At 39.3% G+C, this 16,808-nt stretch overlaps 2 protein-coding genes across 2 annotated transcripts; both read right to left on the reverse strand.

The window, feature by feature from the left end:
• Positions 1-10,214: 10,214 nt before the first annotated feature.
• fgfbp1b (fibroblast growth factor binding protein 1b) lies at positions 10,215-11,197 on the reverse strand. Its single transcript, XM_056256954.1, has 2 exons — positions 11,174-11,197; positions 10,215-11,057 (listed from the first exon to the last, which is right to left on the reverse strand). Exon 2 carries the CDS (start codon positions 11,045-11,047, stop codon positions 10,418-10,420), a length of 630 nt encoding a protein of 209 aa, XP_056112929.1. The 5' UTR covers positions 11,048-11,057; positions 11,174-11,197; the 3' UTR covers positions 10,215-10,417.
• A 2,275-nt stretch (positions 11,198-13,472) lies between these two features.
• Positions 13,473-16,474, reverse strand: fgfbp2b (fibroblast growth factor binding protein 2b). Its single transcript, XM_056256754.1, has 3 exons — positions 16,442-16,474; positions 14,061-14,973; positions 13,473-13,723 (listed from the first exon to the last, which is right to left on the reverse strand). The coding sequence occupies exons 1-2, from the start codon at positions 16,472-16,474 to the stop codon at positions 14,077-14,079; spliced, it is 930 nt and encodes a 309-aa protein (XP_056112729.1). The 3' UTR covers positions 13,473-13,723; positions 14,061-14,076.
• Between the last annotated feature and the right edge of the window lie 334 nt (positions 16,475-16,808).

Raw genomic sequence — 16,808 nt, forward strand, 5'->3', positions numbered from 1 at the left:
TACTGTTTTTCTCGTTAGAAAACAAAATATGCTCTAATAATGATCTTGTTGTTGCGCAAGTTTATAGGGGAGACCGGGGACGGTTGTAACACTTTTTTCTTCAGCACCTAAAACGACCTTTTTTTTTTAGCTACACGTCTGAAACTTTTAGGCAAAGTACCCATATTTGTCTACTACAAATGGCAACAATTTAAATTTCTTCAAAATATATCACAGACTTTGTGAGATGATCATGAATACAAGGTGGTCCTTTGTTACAACCTACCCCACTACTGGGGTAGGTTGTAACACATACTGGGGTAGGTTGTAACAGGTAGACAAAATGCACAAAAACTAAGGGTATTCCAAGTGATATGCCACAACAACATTTTTATTTTAAATGAATGGCTGCAACAATAAAATATGTGTGAATATGGGGGGTGTATGTGCATATTTTGTGGTTGTGCATGTGTAAACAATGGTGAAAAAGAACAAAGAAATGAAATGCATTTTAAGTCACAATGGTGACAAGAACAAACAAATGAAATGCATTTTACTTCACAATGGTGACAAGAACAAACAAATGAATTTTAAGTCACAATGGACTTATATACTAACACAATAACACTTTCAAAACACGTTACAACCTACCCCACCACTGTCACAATTGTTTAACTAGCTGTATTAGCATGGTGCTTTGAAATTAGCAGGAGATTGATACATCATTCTTTACTATAGAAACTACAGTTTGACCTGATATAACTCATACAACATTATCTACAACGGTAGAAGTACTAAACAAAATATTATCCTGTTATGTTTTTTTACTTTCTTATCTCAGAATTTGATTTTCTGCTGTAGCTTCAGGAGAGATTGCAACAAAGACTTGAAAACCTCAAAAACCTCCGTGTGAGATCGTAAAGGAAGCCTAAGGAAACTGAAACTGTCACATGACTCCTATCTTATCGCTGATTGGTGAAATTGGTAGTGTTACAACTAGCCCCGTGTTACAACCGTCCCCGGTCTCCCCTACTGGTGAAGAATGGCATATTTTTACCCCCTGGCTAGATACATTTCCTTTAAAATTGACATTTGGCTTGTAATTCTTCTTAGCATATTGGAGAATGTCCTGCAAGTGTAGACAAGCTTTATTCACACCTGTCTTCAAAGAAACCGGGGTGATAGTAATTATTTAGTTCTTCTGGTTATATGTTTGCTTCAGAGTTTGTCCACTGAATAAGTTTCATGGTTTTGATCATCTTTATGTGTCAGTGCGCCCTCAGACAATATTAGAGAGGAGCAAATGTGACTTCAGAGCGGGATATCGGCCAATAGGACTGTCTGAATTCAGGGGTGGGACTATCAGGCCACCTCAAGCAACACAAAGGAACAATGAATATTAAACCAAGCCGACCAAACAAAATGAGTGAGTGAATGAAAGAGAGAAGTCGCATGATAAATTAAGCCTGAAAATATGAAAAATCTATTACAGAAACAGAAAGTCCTACTCATTTATTTGAAAGTGCAATCCTTATAAAGTTTATCATATTTAACCCAGCACTGTTATAAAGAAGCCCAAAGATTCAGGTTTAATCAATATTTTATATATTCAACAATTTTACAAAAATGTTTTGTTTATGCTCACTAACTACCATTTCAGTTCACACTTTCTGAAAAAAGGGTTCTGTAGAACCTTATTTAAGGCTTCTTTCGGGATCTTCATACCTTTTAGGGGTTCCCATCATTTTATGGATTTAGTTTTAAATTATAAATTGCATTTTAATTACGTATCATGAATTAAGTGCCACGTAAACATACTTTACATACCCATAAGGTTCTATATAGAACCCCACTTATCTTTTTTTTTTTTTTTTAAGAAGAGTGTATAGCAATAGTAACCAGTTTCATAAAACATTTAGCCTTAATATTTGTGGAAACCTTAGTTGTGCCCTCATGCGTGTGTTTGTTTGTATAAAGATAAACCCCTCCCTTTACGGAAATTGCACGACTTTGATTTCTCAGCTCTTCCGGAGCCCAGGTGCAACAGTAGTCATGTTAGAACATGATCTTTGAATGGAAGAGATTTTCTACTAGTGAACACACACACACACACCTATTTGCAAAAAAATGTGTGGAAAGAGTCTTTTCCATTCCAGTGAATGCCTGGGTCTGTTTGAGCTGCAACTTGAATAGACTTGAACCTTCCCTTCACACACACACACACACACACACACACTGACTGAACTGCATTTGATACTTTAAGAGGTGCGCTGTGTTCCTGTCTGACTGTTTGTTCATTTGGTTTATAGAATTTATCCAAATGTTATAAGAGTCTATACCTGTATACAGCTTTAAGATTCAACTGAAAATTTAATTCATGGCGTCCCACTTCTTGCAATGTAAAACTTCTTCCTTGTCCTTCCTTATAAATGGCAAACCCATTTAATTATTATTATATATAATATTATTATTATTGCAACAAATAAAATGTAACTCCAACGTCTGTATTTTAAAATTAAAACAATTGATAATATTCCGTAATAGTTTCAGTTTAATTAATTGTTTTTCAAAAATTCTTAATAGTTTAAAACATTAACCACCAGATTTAATGATCTAACTGCACTAAATGTTTGTCTAAATTATGAATAAAAGAAAGACTTCTTTCAAAAATATTGGAATCTTATCGCCCCTGAACTTTTGAACTATAAACTGCCACTGGCAGATGGATAATACAAGATATTTAATAATAATTGTAATAAAAATGGCCAAAAACCTCTGGTCTTGACTGTATGATGACATTGATGTAATCTTTGACCAATTAACTGTGTAAACATTACGTGTGTGTGTGTGTGTGTATGTTGGAGTGGAATGTGGTGTGATCACACAAACTGTAAAGTACACAGTATAAATATTTTTGTTGGGTGTGTGTGAGAAAGATATAGAGAAAGACGACAATAACTCTTATCAGATTTTAGGTATTTCATATTGGTTGTGGACATGATATGATCCATAATATCAGCCAATCAAAAACATGCTCTCTTGTTCTTGCGTAAGCTACAGTATGTGTGGGCCAATAGTCACAAAATGTTTGTTCTTGGGTCATTCTAATAAATGGTAGTTTTCATATTAGACTTTTGTTAAATTTACATTTATTAATTATAAAGCCTTCTTTACCGCCTAAGTTTGAGCCCTCTATCTTGGACAGACTGTTTACTTTTATCTGTTTACCAAAGATTATACATTTGTAGATCAAACTAAACTAAATATTTAAAAATCTAAATATGCCAAAAACAAGTCCTGCCCCACATTTTAGAGAAGAGTAGACTGTCGGAGCTTCAGTTTCATGCCGACTGTAAAGGGGTTCGTTGATAAGGGAAGAAGGAGGCGGGAATCGGCGAACTTTCAACACACTTTAATAATCACAAACACAAAACGAAAGCCCCTCACGGACGACTGCCACACACACATAAACAAAACATAACGTAAAATAGTTCAGGTCTGGTCCTTTATGTTTCCAAAAAAGCTCCTCCCTGAGAGATACGAGACATGTGCTCGTGACGTATGCAGGTGACGCTCCTTATCAATCGTTCTCTCACGGCTATCGGCCTCGCCCTGCTTGCCACACCGACATTAAGATAATATTGTATATTATTTTATATAAAAGTCGTCATAATATAAAAGTCCTTTAACATAAATAAATTCAATAGGAAGTAAATGTGTACAAGATAATGTGCTTTCCACAGATCCTCTTTCAATCCAGTGCTGTTAACCTGTGCTGCCTCCTCATCATGAGCACATCTGCTGTCTTACACTTGTTCACACATGCACCACGGCACACATGCTTGACCACCCGGATTTGAGGATTTATCAAAGAATGAACATGTAGGCTACAGTATGTTCAGTTTTTGTGTGTGTCTGTCTGAGTAGCCATGGGAAACTATAATAAAAGAAAAAGTATTGCTGATAGAGGAAATGTCATGGACGATCATGTGACAGAGCAATAATTTGGCCTTTAGGTGAGAAGAATGAGTTTCATTATGGGTTTAGTTACATAATTTTAAGTGTTTCGTACTTCACTGAATGGAACATTTCATGAGATCTTTTGTAGGACAGGAAAGGTGTGTGTGTGTGTGTGTGTGTGTGTGTGTGTGTGTGTGTGTGTGTGTGTGTGTGTGTGTGTGTGTGTGTGTGTGTGTGTGTGTGTGTGTGTGTGTGTGTGTGTGTGTAATCAGAGTAGAGGCTGGAAATTGTCATTTATGCTTTGCCTTTGTAACAGCATTCTTGGCAGAAACAAAGGTGTGTGAGTGAGTGTGTGTGTGTGTGTGTGTGTGTGTGTGTGTGTGTGTGTGTGTGTGTGTGTGTGTGTGTGTGTGTGTGTGTGTGTGTGTGTGTGTGTGTGTGTGTGTGTGTGTGTGTGTGTGTGTGTGTGTGTGTGTGTGTGTGTGTGTGTGTGTGTGTGTGTGTGTGTGTGTGTGTGTGTGTGTGTGTGTGTGTGTGTGGTCCTGGTAAACCCTATGTTATGGTAGGTTATATTACAGATAGTAATATCTGAAATCCTTGTCCTTGTGGGGACATTTTTGGTCACCATAAGGAACACAGCTTATAAATCATACTAAGTGATGTTTTTTTTTTATGTAAAAGTGCAGAAAGTTTTTTGTGAGGGTTGTGTTTAGGGCTAGGACTAGGGTTAGGAGATAGAATATACAGTTTGTTCAGTATAAAAATCATTATGTCTATGTTTTCATGTCCCCAAAAAAACGTGGTTATGGTACACCAACTTCCAAAGGTTTGGTGTCGGTACAGTCTCTTTCAAAAACAAGTGATCCACTTGCATCCATTCATTCAGAGAGAACGTGTCTGTGCTTCTCTCTCCATTCGTCTCTGCCTAGAAGCTTCGTTGGATTCTTACGGCGCATCTCAGCTAGCGGCTCTCTCTCCCGAGTGCAAGAGAGTTGCCCCTGGCCACTTCAACGAGCAACTGAATGAGCATGACGTTGTATTGCATGATGCAGATGACTTCTCATTTGGGGTTCCAGATGAGGGTGAATTATTTATCACAACATCGGGGGATGGGCTAATGCCTTCCGACTCTGAGGGCTCAGCTGGACTCCCAAACTTCAGGTGAGATGGCCCATCCCGAGTTCGATGCTGAGTTGGCAGCCATGCTTGCCCGGTTCTCCGCGAGCATCATGCTAAAGTGGAATTCCCACCCTGTCCCGAGCGTTCGTGGTTGGATGATTTGTTTCCGAGCTGGGAGCGCCACACACAGCCGTGCTCCGTCTTAGTTCCTTTCTTCCTGGAAGAGCACAAAGAGCTCACAAGTCGTGGAGGGCACTTCTTACTGACCATTCCCACCTTGTAGGCTCTTCCATTCTCACTACCCTCGATGGTGGAGCAACCAGGGGTTACATGGAGATTCCTCAGGTGGAGTGTGCAATTGCGGTGCATTTATGCCTGTAAAACACCGCCACCTGGCTCAATCGTCCTGGACTTCCATCCAGTGCCTGTAAGTAAACAAGGGAATTCGAGGCACAATCTGGCACCGTGCCCAGACCTCTGGAACCTCTGTGTCACCTATGAAGTTGCACAGTCGGGTCAGTGCCTAGAGAAGCAGCTGTCCACTTCTACCTTCAAAGTGTACATGGCAGCAATAGCAGCAAACCATGACACGGTGTGTAAGGTCCATAGGGACCCAATGGGTGCCCAAAGTTCCAAATTCTCTGTTCAGGGACCAAGTGGTGAACCTCCAAGCACTCCCTCGTAAGGAGGGAGACCCAGCCCTGTCTCTGCTGTGCCCAGTGCACACTTTGTGCATATACTGTACCTGGACCTCACGCAGAGCTTCAGAAGATTTGATTTGGAAGATCAGCTATTTGTCTACTTCAGGGGTCAGCAGAAGGGGAAGACTGTCTCCAAACAAAGAATGCTCCACTGGATAGTGGACGCCATTCATCTGGCTTACCTTGTCCCTCAGCCTACCAGAGGCATTACTGCCTCTTCAGCCCTGGGGAATGGTGCAACACCTTTGCAAGGTTTTGTAATCTCTGTGTAGAACCAGTTTTGTCCAGAGTCCAAATGGTCAGGTGTAGTGCTTGCACGAGGAACCCTCCCCCTCCACGAGGTGGAAAAGTTTGCCTTTTCATCCCAGAGAAGTTCCCCAGGTTGAACCCAGGACACCTATACCCTCTAGCACTCATCAGTGGCAAATTTGGCAGAGGAATTCCCTACCAGGCCCATTACTCCTGATATACCCCTTTAAAGTGAGCCTTTGTAATCTGGCTAGTACTCCATGTAATGGTTCCCTAACGGTGACCCCATTTGATGTATTCTTCCACTGTTTGGTTTCCCTATCTGTCTCCCTCGTCAGGTGGAGCCCACCACAGGGACATTTCCCTATGTAATACTCCCCATCAGGTGAGTCTTTATAGGATGTCTTTTCCACATACTAACCTCCTCTTTCAGGTATGGGGTCAGCAGAGAAAAGAGGACACTTCCCAAACTTAAACAACCAGGGCTGCATTTCCCAAAAGCATCGTAAGCCTAAGTTGATCGTAGAGGCCATTGGTGGCAATTGTTATAGGATCAACTTAGGCTTGCAATGCTTTGGGAAATGCAGCCCAGGTGTACCCAGCCGTAAAACACTTCTTTTTTTTTTTTTTTTTAGCAGAAGAGGCCCTCTCCCAAGAGGTAAGGAGGTCCCCTTGTTAGGGAGACCTGAGGTTGTTTTCCCTGGGCACTGGAAGGTTGCGAGACAGCATAGCTGCACTTATCATTTTGGCATGCGAAAGCCTGCCAGCATCTACACCGCCAGCTCTCGTGACTCAGTTCTGTACTTGTGGCATTTAGTATAGGGTATCTCATCCAACACAACATCGAACTGAGCTACAGAAAGGGAACATCTCAGTTACTAATGTAACCTCCATTCCCTGATGGAGGGAACTAGCGTTGTGTCCTTCCTGCCACACCTCTGAACTGCCCACTGAAATGGCCGGAACACTGTCTCGGCTCCTCAACACAAACCTGAATGAGTGGATGCACGCCACTCCTTTATACCCAAATGATGGGGGAGTGGCACGCAAATTCCACTCATCAATTCTCACTGGCCTTTTCTGAAGTATCAGAGATTTTGGGGGATCCCAAGTGCAACCCTAGTATCTATTTAAATACAATAAATGTCTATTTAAATACATTTTAAAATGTAATTAATTCCTGTAATGGCAAGACTGAACAGCCATTGCTCCAGTCTTCAGTGTCACATGATCCTTCAGAAATCATTCTAATATGCATATTTGGTTCTCAATAAACATTTCTTGTTATTAACAATGTACAGTGCTTTTTATTTTAGTGGAAAGCGTGATACATTTCAGGATTCTTATTTTTTAAATAGAAATTTTTAGTAACAATGTAAAAATCTTTAATGTCAATTCTGATCATTTTAATTCATTCTTCCTGAATACAAATAGTTATTATTATTTTGAATCTTACAGACCCCAAACGTTTGAACAGTAGTGTATATTTTAGTTTCACATCTGTGTGTCAGGGTTCTGCACTGACAGTCTTGTTTCTGTACAATGTTTCTTTGTTTGTCTTGTGCCTGAGCACATGGCTTTGTCTTTGTTTGTGTTGGCCATTTGCTCCTCTTGTACCACCTCCTTGTTTCCCTTTACCACGCCCCCCTTGTTTAGTCCTTGTCTGGTCCTTGTTTCACTAATTGTGCTCACCTGATCCTCATGTGCTCTGGTCCCTTTATATTGTGCTGCTTTCCCTCATGTCTCTGCTGGTTCGTTGCATGTGTATGAGATTCTTGCTTGTCTACTGTGCCTTTAGACTGTTTCCTGCCAGTTGTAGTTTTTGCATTTTATTCTTTTGAATTAGCTTTAGTCTAGTTCCTGTCTTTTGCTCAAGATCTCAAGCCTTATTTTTTGGTTTCTATTTTTGATTTATCTTGTTCTCTCTTGTGTTGTTGTGTCTGTTCCTGTCCTCCATCCTGATCTATCCTGGCTGCTGCTTTCAAGACCTGGAAGTGTGACTGATACAGCTTTGGTTGCAGCTAAAAGTTTCTAGCCTCTGGTTCCTCAAGCTACTGCCTGATCTGCAATCATTTATCTGGTGCTTCTCCATCTCCTCCAGATTCTCCAGCATTGCCTTGCCTGGGTCGGATCTCATCTGTCTTCCCTTTCACCGGTTGACTGTCCTGTCCTACTGTTTGGATCATCCTCACTTTTACCATCCCTATTGTGTCTTGTCAATAAAATTCCATCCCTTGGTCATTCTGCATTTGGGTCGTCTGTCTCCATAAGACTGCTGTGACTAAACCTGACACTGTGAGTAGTTTATGAAGTATATCGTTGCAACTCCCCTTTTCCTGTCAAGAGGAACCTTGACCATAATCATGTGACCATGATTTGTGAGATAAATATAATACATTCCAATTACATGACAGCATATCAACACATGTGACAAATCATCATTTGGGGTCAAAAAGGCAAGGGTTTAAGTCTATAATGTGTGTACATTTGTTTTAGAGACAAAGTAATGTCATATTTGTGCATTCATAATTTGATTCCCTGTCTATATGGTTAATGTAATCTTTAGCGTTCCTTACAGAGGAGATTGCCATAAGATGTCATATCACCATAGAAAAAAAACTAAATATTGAAATCAATAAACAATTTATTACAATATAAAAGAACAAAATATTGTCAATCAATCACACACTTATTACTCATAACTGCAGTGGATTAGTGTAAAAATGGTTTGTGTTTCCCCCCTTTTTTAAATCTAACTTGCTGATTAAATCTGATTTTAGAAAGATGCTTTTGGAACATTAAAGGAACATTGTTACATACTAAATACTAAACTGAATCTGACCACCCTATCAATAGCCAAGCCTTTTAAACATAGGCACATTTCCAATGACTTAATAAAAGACTCTTTGCATAAGTGTGTGAATACATGAAAGAGGATTGGAGGTGAAACTGATGAAGGGAACAGAACACACGTTGGATTTTCATGTTATGGGGACTTTCCATAGACATAATGTTTTTATTATACTGTACAAACTGTATATTATATCCCCTAACCTTATAACCCTACACCTAAACTCACCCATCACAGAAAACTTTCTGAATTTTTACATTTTCAAAAAACATCACTTAGTATGATTTATAAGCTCTTTTCCTCATGGGGACCAAAAAATGGTCAGATTTCAGATATTGCCATATTTGTGGGGACATTTTCTCCTCATAACATTGGGTAAACCTGACCCACACTCTCACACACACACACACACACACACTTTGTGAAGTGCAACAGATGTCGCACACAGACACCTGTTTGGAATCTGTGGTTTGGAACCTTATCTCTTCCGCTGCTCCATGGTCAATCAAAGTTTATGAGCGTATGAGGAGGGTTTTTGGGGAGCCTGCCAAAGAATATTAAGATCTGACAATATACTCAGAGGCTTCCCAATCCCAACAATGCAGGAAGATACTTAAGGTTAAAATTAGGATAAGGATTGTCTCCTGTTTAGTCTCATCACATGCTACATGTTTGTGTGAAATTTTCCAAATAAAAATTCCCTTGTTATATTTGTTAATCACTTCTGCCTCTAAGCTGTATTTCAAGCTTGTATCATCATTAAACATCTTGTGGCCATATCATAGGAGTGGGGTATCTCTCAACACAGATAAATATAAAATATTTATTTAGCATAAATACAGTTATAATTCAATACATTGGGTGGCATGAAGTAGAATGAAGAAAATAATGTACATTTGCTGAAAGAGTGTACCATATTTGGATATAAGTACAAGATGGTGATGAAGCATGATCCAAATTATTATTATTAAAGCACAAAATCATGTTAGGGTCCTTGCTCCTTGTTAAAATGCAAATTAATGGAACAATATAAAATATCTGATTTATGATAATCATGAAATTAATTCCAGAAACAAAATTCCACTAGGGGCCTTTTGCCTGAGGGGGTCATTGTGCCCCAAGAGTCTATTTACACATTTCACTTCTAAACAAAAACAAAGTTTTCTTCGCACAAATTTACTTTGCCTAAATTCCCCCTTTAATTCCCTTTTAATAAATAGGCCTATACAAACGTTTAATATCTAACATAATATAAATAGCCTACACACATCATTATTGAGCCGTTTAGATTAAATGTCAACATTAAAAACGGCATTTCAGATATTACACTATATATGGTCAAGGCAAAAACTAAAAGTGATGGAAGCGTCTGCACCAGGGGGCATCTTGACCCACATGCCCCATTGTCGCGGTCATTGACACCGTATAATTATCTGTTTACAATAAAAACGAAATGTTTTACATCTTTTAAAAAACTTGAATATCAATTGTAGCCTATAAAAAAAGTTCAAACAAGCGTATATATACACACATACAATGTCAATAAAAGCGCGCGCTCTCAACAGTCTCCACTCTGGATCATAGTAAAGAGAAAGTTACAGAGATTTCCCCAGGAATCTCCGCACTTCTCTTTGGCGATCTCACTGTGGTCAATGCGCTCCGTGCATTGGCGCTTATTGTCCGGAAGCGTTGTGTTCGTTGTTATCGGTGTCTTCCCGTTCCCTGTCTTATGCGGTTTTGCTTGTGACGTTCCGGTGAGTTTGAAATGCGCATCCAGTGGCGCGCGCTTACACATACCCGCCCGGATCAATGCGCGAAAATCCGCGCAAAGTTTCTTCTGCTTTTTAATTGATCTGACGATCTGTTTCCAGTAGCCCTCGGGATTAGATCCATATTCGGTGCATGTAGCAGGCTTGGCAGTGTATTTACAGGTGAATCCATCCCCGTTTCCACGTCTACATGTAACAGTCATGGTGTAGCTGTCCTCTCCGCGCGCCAACCACGAACACCGCGCCTTGTCCTTAGTAAATTTTCCTTTGAGTACTGCAATGTTATCATCACCTCGACTCTCCTGTCTCCTACGTTTCTCTTTCGCTCCCCTAATGCTGTCAGCAGTGAAGATGAGCTGTGAAAGACACGCGAGGAACAGCAGGAGCGCGAGAGTCCCACGAAGAGATATGTCCTTCATTTCCAACGACCTAAGAAATATTACTTATGAGATTAAATACAATAACGTCATTTATTACATTTAAATGAGGCAACAGGTTTATAGTAAATAGATTTAAATTTACATCAAAAACTGCATTGATCTTACCAATAACAGTTAAGAGGACAGACGGGCGATGAGGTTCCCTGACTAGTTTACGTCAAAATGAACTTACGCGTTGTATTTATATGTTGAGTGACACACCCACTTACTACAGGACAATCAGATTCTCTCAAGCGCGAGAAAAGCCCTTAATGTGTTCCTGCACACACACATGCATGGGTCCAATGCTTGCGTCATTCATATTTTTGCATTTGTAGAGGGGGCTGAGCTAGAAGATAGGGATTACATAGCTGGTATGTCCTCGGGCCTGCGGGGTTTTTTGGTTTTTTTTTTTTTTATAAATATGAAAGTATGCACTGGTTCGTGTAAAACATAGGGCATCCAAGACCCTAGCCTGTTCCTGAATTGCATGTAACAGTGGTTAGACGTGCTATTGGGCTGATGAATATACTAAAATTAGGCCAAAGACACAATCACAGAGACCCCTCACCCCCATCACATGAGTGCACACTCACAATGACCCACTAACAAAACATGTTTACATACCAGAACAGCATATGACCATACCACCATGCTTCTTTCTCAGTATATCAAATGAAAGTGCTTTACAGTGATTAACTGTACATTCATATTCATATTGTTTGCACACAGTTAATGTAAAATGAGTATTAGTGCAACAACAGCAATGCAAAAACTCTCTTTGTCTTCCTGGAGTGTTGTGCATCGGAACTCGTGGAATGTTGACTGGAGTTTAATGAATGGAGGCCACTTTTGAGGGGCAGAGGAATAAAAATAGGGTACAGAGAGACAAAAATTATTGTATTTCAATGCCCTTGAGTCTTTAGATTTAGTCTTCTTTGCACTTGTTTACACCAGGTTATTATCATTAACTAAAAATAAAGTCATTAATTAAAATATTTTAGTTACATTAAAAGAAATTAACAAAAAAAAATTTCAGTTAGTTTACAAGGCAACATTTCTATTTTCATTAAGTTGACTGTACTAAAAAATGAAAAATTAACACCGTAATAAAATAAATAATTGTATATATAAACATTTTAAATGAAAATGGAAAATATAAAATAAAAACACATTTAAAATATTAATAAAAACTAACAGTAGCCTAGATTAATGATAATAAAAGAACACTTTTAAATGTGTAAGTTACATTCACAATTTTGCGTGCATATTGCTTGGAGTTGCTTGAGTTATGAACAATGAGTCATCCATGAAAGTCCAGTTTCCTTGTGCATCTTCATTACTTATTTACCAAAGGATCAAAAGAAGAAATTTTACAACCAAGGAATATTTCTTTGTTGTTATAGATCAGTGTTGGTTATCAGTAAAAGTAATGTTGATCACACACACATTTATAAAGCTTAGTGTGTGTCAGTGAATTTGAGTGTGATGGTTTTTACTGATACTGTGCCTGGTGGACAATCAAGGCAAGCTCATGAGCTCATCTTTACATGACATCACAAAATCTGCTTATTGATTCGGTGACCATTATTCCACTATAATCCATTTGACAGGAAGGGAATGGGCTGTGTTAAAGAGTTAAGAAAGAGTAGTGATACCCAAGGTGTATGTGTAGATATTTTTTGCAAGCAACAGTTAAATAAATTGCTAATATTTTATTATAGTACAGTAGATGTTTCACAGAGCCTGGTTCTTTTTGGTGGCCTTTTAAAAGCGTTACATGTTTCCCAGACTGCTGCCTTTGATAACACAGTTCAGGATAGTCCATAATAAAAGGTTTGTAACTGTGAGTGTGAGTGTTCTTGTGATGCAATTGGCCGGTCAGCGTTCTCATGATCTTCAATATTCTGTTTGACTGAGCAACTGACAGTCAGATGAATGGCAATACAAACAGATTGCTTTACTTCCATGAAACAACCAATAATCACATGGGTTTTGTAAACAGTGTTTGTAAGTCTTTTTAAATGACATGTAACATTGCCCCCTAGTGTTGTTGATGTGCTCTGACATGTCCTGTGAAACAAAAATCATTGCTTTGAAACTTTCCCACCTCCTGTTTTTGTGTTCTCGAAAATTCTAATTTTTTTTAGTAATACTCTATTTATTTGTTAGACTTTTTTCTAATTTATTTGGATATTGTCTAACTATTTGTTGCATGAGAACATTTTAATAATCTAAAGAACCCTTTTCCACTATAAACTTTTGTGCAATGAAAAGGTGCCAATGTTAACGGTTCTTCATTTTACCATATTGTAGATGTTAATAAAGAACCTTTCATTTTAAGAGTGTATTGCAAAATGTGTCCAGATAAGCAAGCAAATAAAAAAAAAAGTAACATTGATTTTGTTCAGATGCACAATACACAGAGAATTAAGAAATATGTTTTTATGAAACATACATTTTACACATTTATTTTCTTCATTCTTGTTCGCAATTAGCATGCACATTGACTCACATAGAAAAACAAACATATAAGCACACAAGTGTAGACATAATTACATTATTGCATACACACGCACGCACGCACACACACACACACACACACACACACACACAGGTCCCTGTGAAAAACTTGGCCGGTGGTCACGCAATCTGAAAGTCTCTGACACTGTTAACCTACAGAGAGCAGAAAATGAGGGATTAGAAGATAAAATAAAATATGTTCAAAATATGAACAAAAATGAATAAAAATAAACAAATCTCCAACAAATTTCATTGGGGTTATTTAACATAAATATGTTGTTCAAATTTGGTTAGAAAGGCACCAGGTACAATACTCTAAACTAAAGTAATACTAGTCCTCAAGCCAAAGTTAACGATACAGGACTTTGTTTTACATAAAATGCAGTTTGTGCATCACTGATATACAGTTAGTATTACTTTATTTAGAGTTTCTGCATACAATCCTACAAGCATCGACTAGTTATGCACAATAAAACGATGTGCTGCTTACCAAAGGTGGTGATTAATTAATTCTGAAACCAGCTAATGAAGTATGTGCAGACACCCTGGAGACTTTTCCAGCAGTATTCCTCTGCCATCTTGGTTGCTTGACTCTCCTCTGCCACAGTGGGTCTCGCTGTGATGGTCTTTGCAGGTTTACGTGGCTTAACAGGCATGGAAACGACAGGCTTGACTGGTTTGGAGGCTGGTTTGGCTGGTTGCTGTGGTTTAGGCTGCTGCTTGTGGCTGGGAGGTTTGGTAGGGGTGATGCTGGTCTTGACCTGCTCCTGTTGCTTTTGCTGGTTCTTAGAAGCCTGGGTAGGTTTTGGAACGGAGATTTTGGGCCATGAGGCATTGAACACCATTTGGACCTCATCAGAAGCAGAGCGGCACATCTGCGGCTTGTAGACCCGTGGTCCCTGGCAGGCACTGTGGAGCTTCCTCATGTCCCACATGATCTGAGTGAAAAAGTGCCGAGGGTTGTTGTTGTATGATCTGCAGAGGTTAGGCTTGCCCAAGAAATCGCACCAGTATGATTTGCCCTTGCTCTTGCAGGAGACACGCAGCTTGGTTGAGTTGGTCTTGCCAGAGATCACCATGGTGCAGGTATCTTTAGCTTTGGTGTTGAAACGAATTGGCTCATCCCAGATGCTTCCTTTCGGCTGCGACTGTTGCTGCTGTTGGCTGTGTTGGGTGTTTTCGACGTGGTTAATGCTGTTCCCCTGGTTACTGCTGTTCTGGGCCTGAGCTTTGATGGCCCAAATGAAGCAGACCAGAAGGAGAGCAGCGCTGCATATGGCTCTCATGATGGAAGTGTAGAAGGGACTGAGCAGAAGGTGCAATGCTGGCTTTATAAATACAAGTCCTACAAAGGGGTCTTTGAGCAGGGCAGAGTGCACACATCCATCAAGACTGGGGGGCCTCTAGTCTCCAGTCTGGTGCTGCCTGAAAGAACTAATTGTAGGAATCTTTAGAGAAGTGTGTGTATATGAGAAATTTACTCTATATGGGATCAGTGTGTAAGTGGTTTCAAGAGTGTAATATATCGCCTGTAATATAATAAATGCATGATCTAGTTACTGTCTTGTACAGTATTTGCAACCTGATTTCACTACAAACGTAACTATTTTACACGGTGGCGATTACTATGAATTTTTACAATCTGAATCATATGAAAGTAAAATTAAAAAAAAGAAGAAAAAAAAAGAGTTAGCCTGAAGGTCCAACCTTACACATAACCCTCAGTCGGGTGTAAGCAGACTGTATGAAAACGTACAAAGGAGATCATACGATTTAGCCAGGAATTTGACAAAATATAAAATAATTATGAATTGCCATGAGACTGTGTAGGTATTTGTGTGTTTTAGAAGGTTTTGTGGTTCGGTTTCTTCTCTGAGTGTGTGTTGATGGTTTGAGGGAGGGACATGGGTGTGGTTAGACTCATGGAACCTTCATGGTCTTCATTATAAAATCATACATGCTAACATAAGTGGCCTATTGACTATTGATGTGAATGACATTTTAGTTTCACAAGAAGAGACAAGGAGAGTAATTCACCTGGAACCCATTTATGTTTTTGTCGACTTCACCTTCAATGTGGTTAGTGTCTGTTTTACGTGACGTACATGTGGCTATACTATAGCCTACTAGTGTGCTTTATAAGGAGTCATGGGAAATTTTTATTTTTAAACAAAGACAGTCAATGAAAATGGCTGTGTACTTACTGCAGAGATCAGCTATAGGCCTACACATTTGACATTACAAGGAAAGGGGAAAAGAAAGAAAAAGTGAGTGTCGAATGAAAGGTTTTGTGTGCACATCTTGTTTGCATCGTGACACACATCATATTTCAATACACACATGCTGTAAAATCATAACTTTTAAATGCATGTGTGTAGTTTTCTACACTTCAAATCAACTTTTTAAACAAACCAAGCAAGCCAGATATCTTTTCTGTCTACCAGAGTGATCATTTTGTAGGAATTACTTTTATATCTAAACAAAACAATATTTGACAAAATGCTACAGCCAGTCATCAGGAAAAGTAATATCGCCTCGTTAAATATTCATTCTTTGTATAACAGGAAATCATGCATATTTCAGCATCTGAGAGAAAATTTTAAATGCTGAACGGTGATGGTGAATGTCTTAACTGGGGTAAAGAGACCACATCATTCAATTCAATTATTACATTGAAACATGGACGCTTTTATAAAGAGCTTTTTTTTCAGGCCTAATAAACCTAGCAGTTGGGCCTATGAACATAGCTGTCAACCCTCCCGTTTTTTCCGGGTTTCTCACGTATTTTAGCTCTTTTCCCGCGGTCTTCCCGTTTTAGTATTTTCCCGTAAAATATCCCGTATTTTTACGCTCTGATTGTGTGAGACGTACAAGCTCGGCCAGATTCAGCTTGAAGTCGTTCATCCATTCGGATGCGGCGCCGCGCGCGCTGTTACAAAAGAAGTCGTGCACACAGGCAAGTGAAATGGGGTCTTGCCGACGGTCTTGCGCACCCAACGCGTAATTTTTGCCGCGCGCACCTCCGCGCTCGTGCGGACGCGTCGAGTAGGCTATAAACAAGGCTTTACTCCGTGTCAGGTCGCACTCTGATCGGTAAAGGTGCACAGACCTCTCCCGAATCATCTCCAGTAGGCCTACTCAGCCTCCGATCGCACCACTAACTCCGCCTCCGTTTCCCTCGTAAGATGATATTAGTATTTAAACATTCTCTATGATAAAAAATACAAATATTTTAATA

This window comes from Rhinichthys klamathensis, unplaced genomic scaffold (genome assembly GCF_029890125.1).
Source record: "Rhinichthys klamathensis goyatoka isolate OS25496 unplaced genomic scaffold, OSU_Roscu_1.1 h1tg000133l_1, whole genome shotgun sequence".
Taxonomy (NCBI): Eukaryota; Metazoa; Chordata; class Actinopteri; order Cypriniformes; family Leuciscidae; genus Rhinichthys; species Rhinichthys klamathensis.

Coding starts and splice junctions, on each gene's coding strand:
- fgfbp1b (XM_056256954.1), bottom strand. CDS start 11,047: ATGAAGGACATATCTCTTCGTGGGACTCTCGCGCTCCTGCTGTTCCTC.
- fgfbp2b (XM_056256754.1), bottom strand. CDS start 16,474: ATGAACGACTTCAAGCTGAATCTGGCCGAGCTT. Junction 14,974..16,441: donor AGCTGAATCTGGCCGAGCTT/GTACGTCTCACA, acceptor ACTGGAGACTAG/AGGCCCCCCAGTCTTGATGG.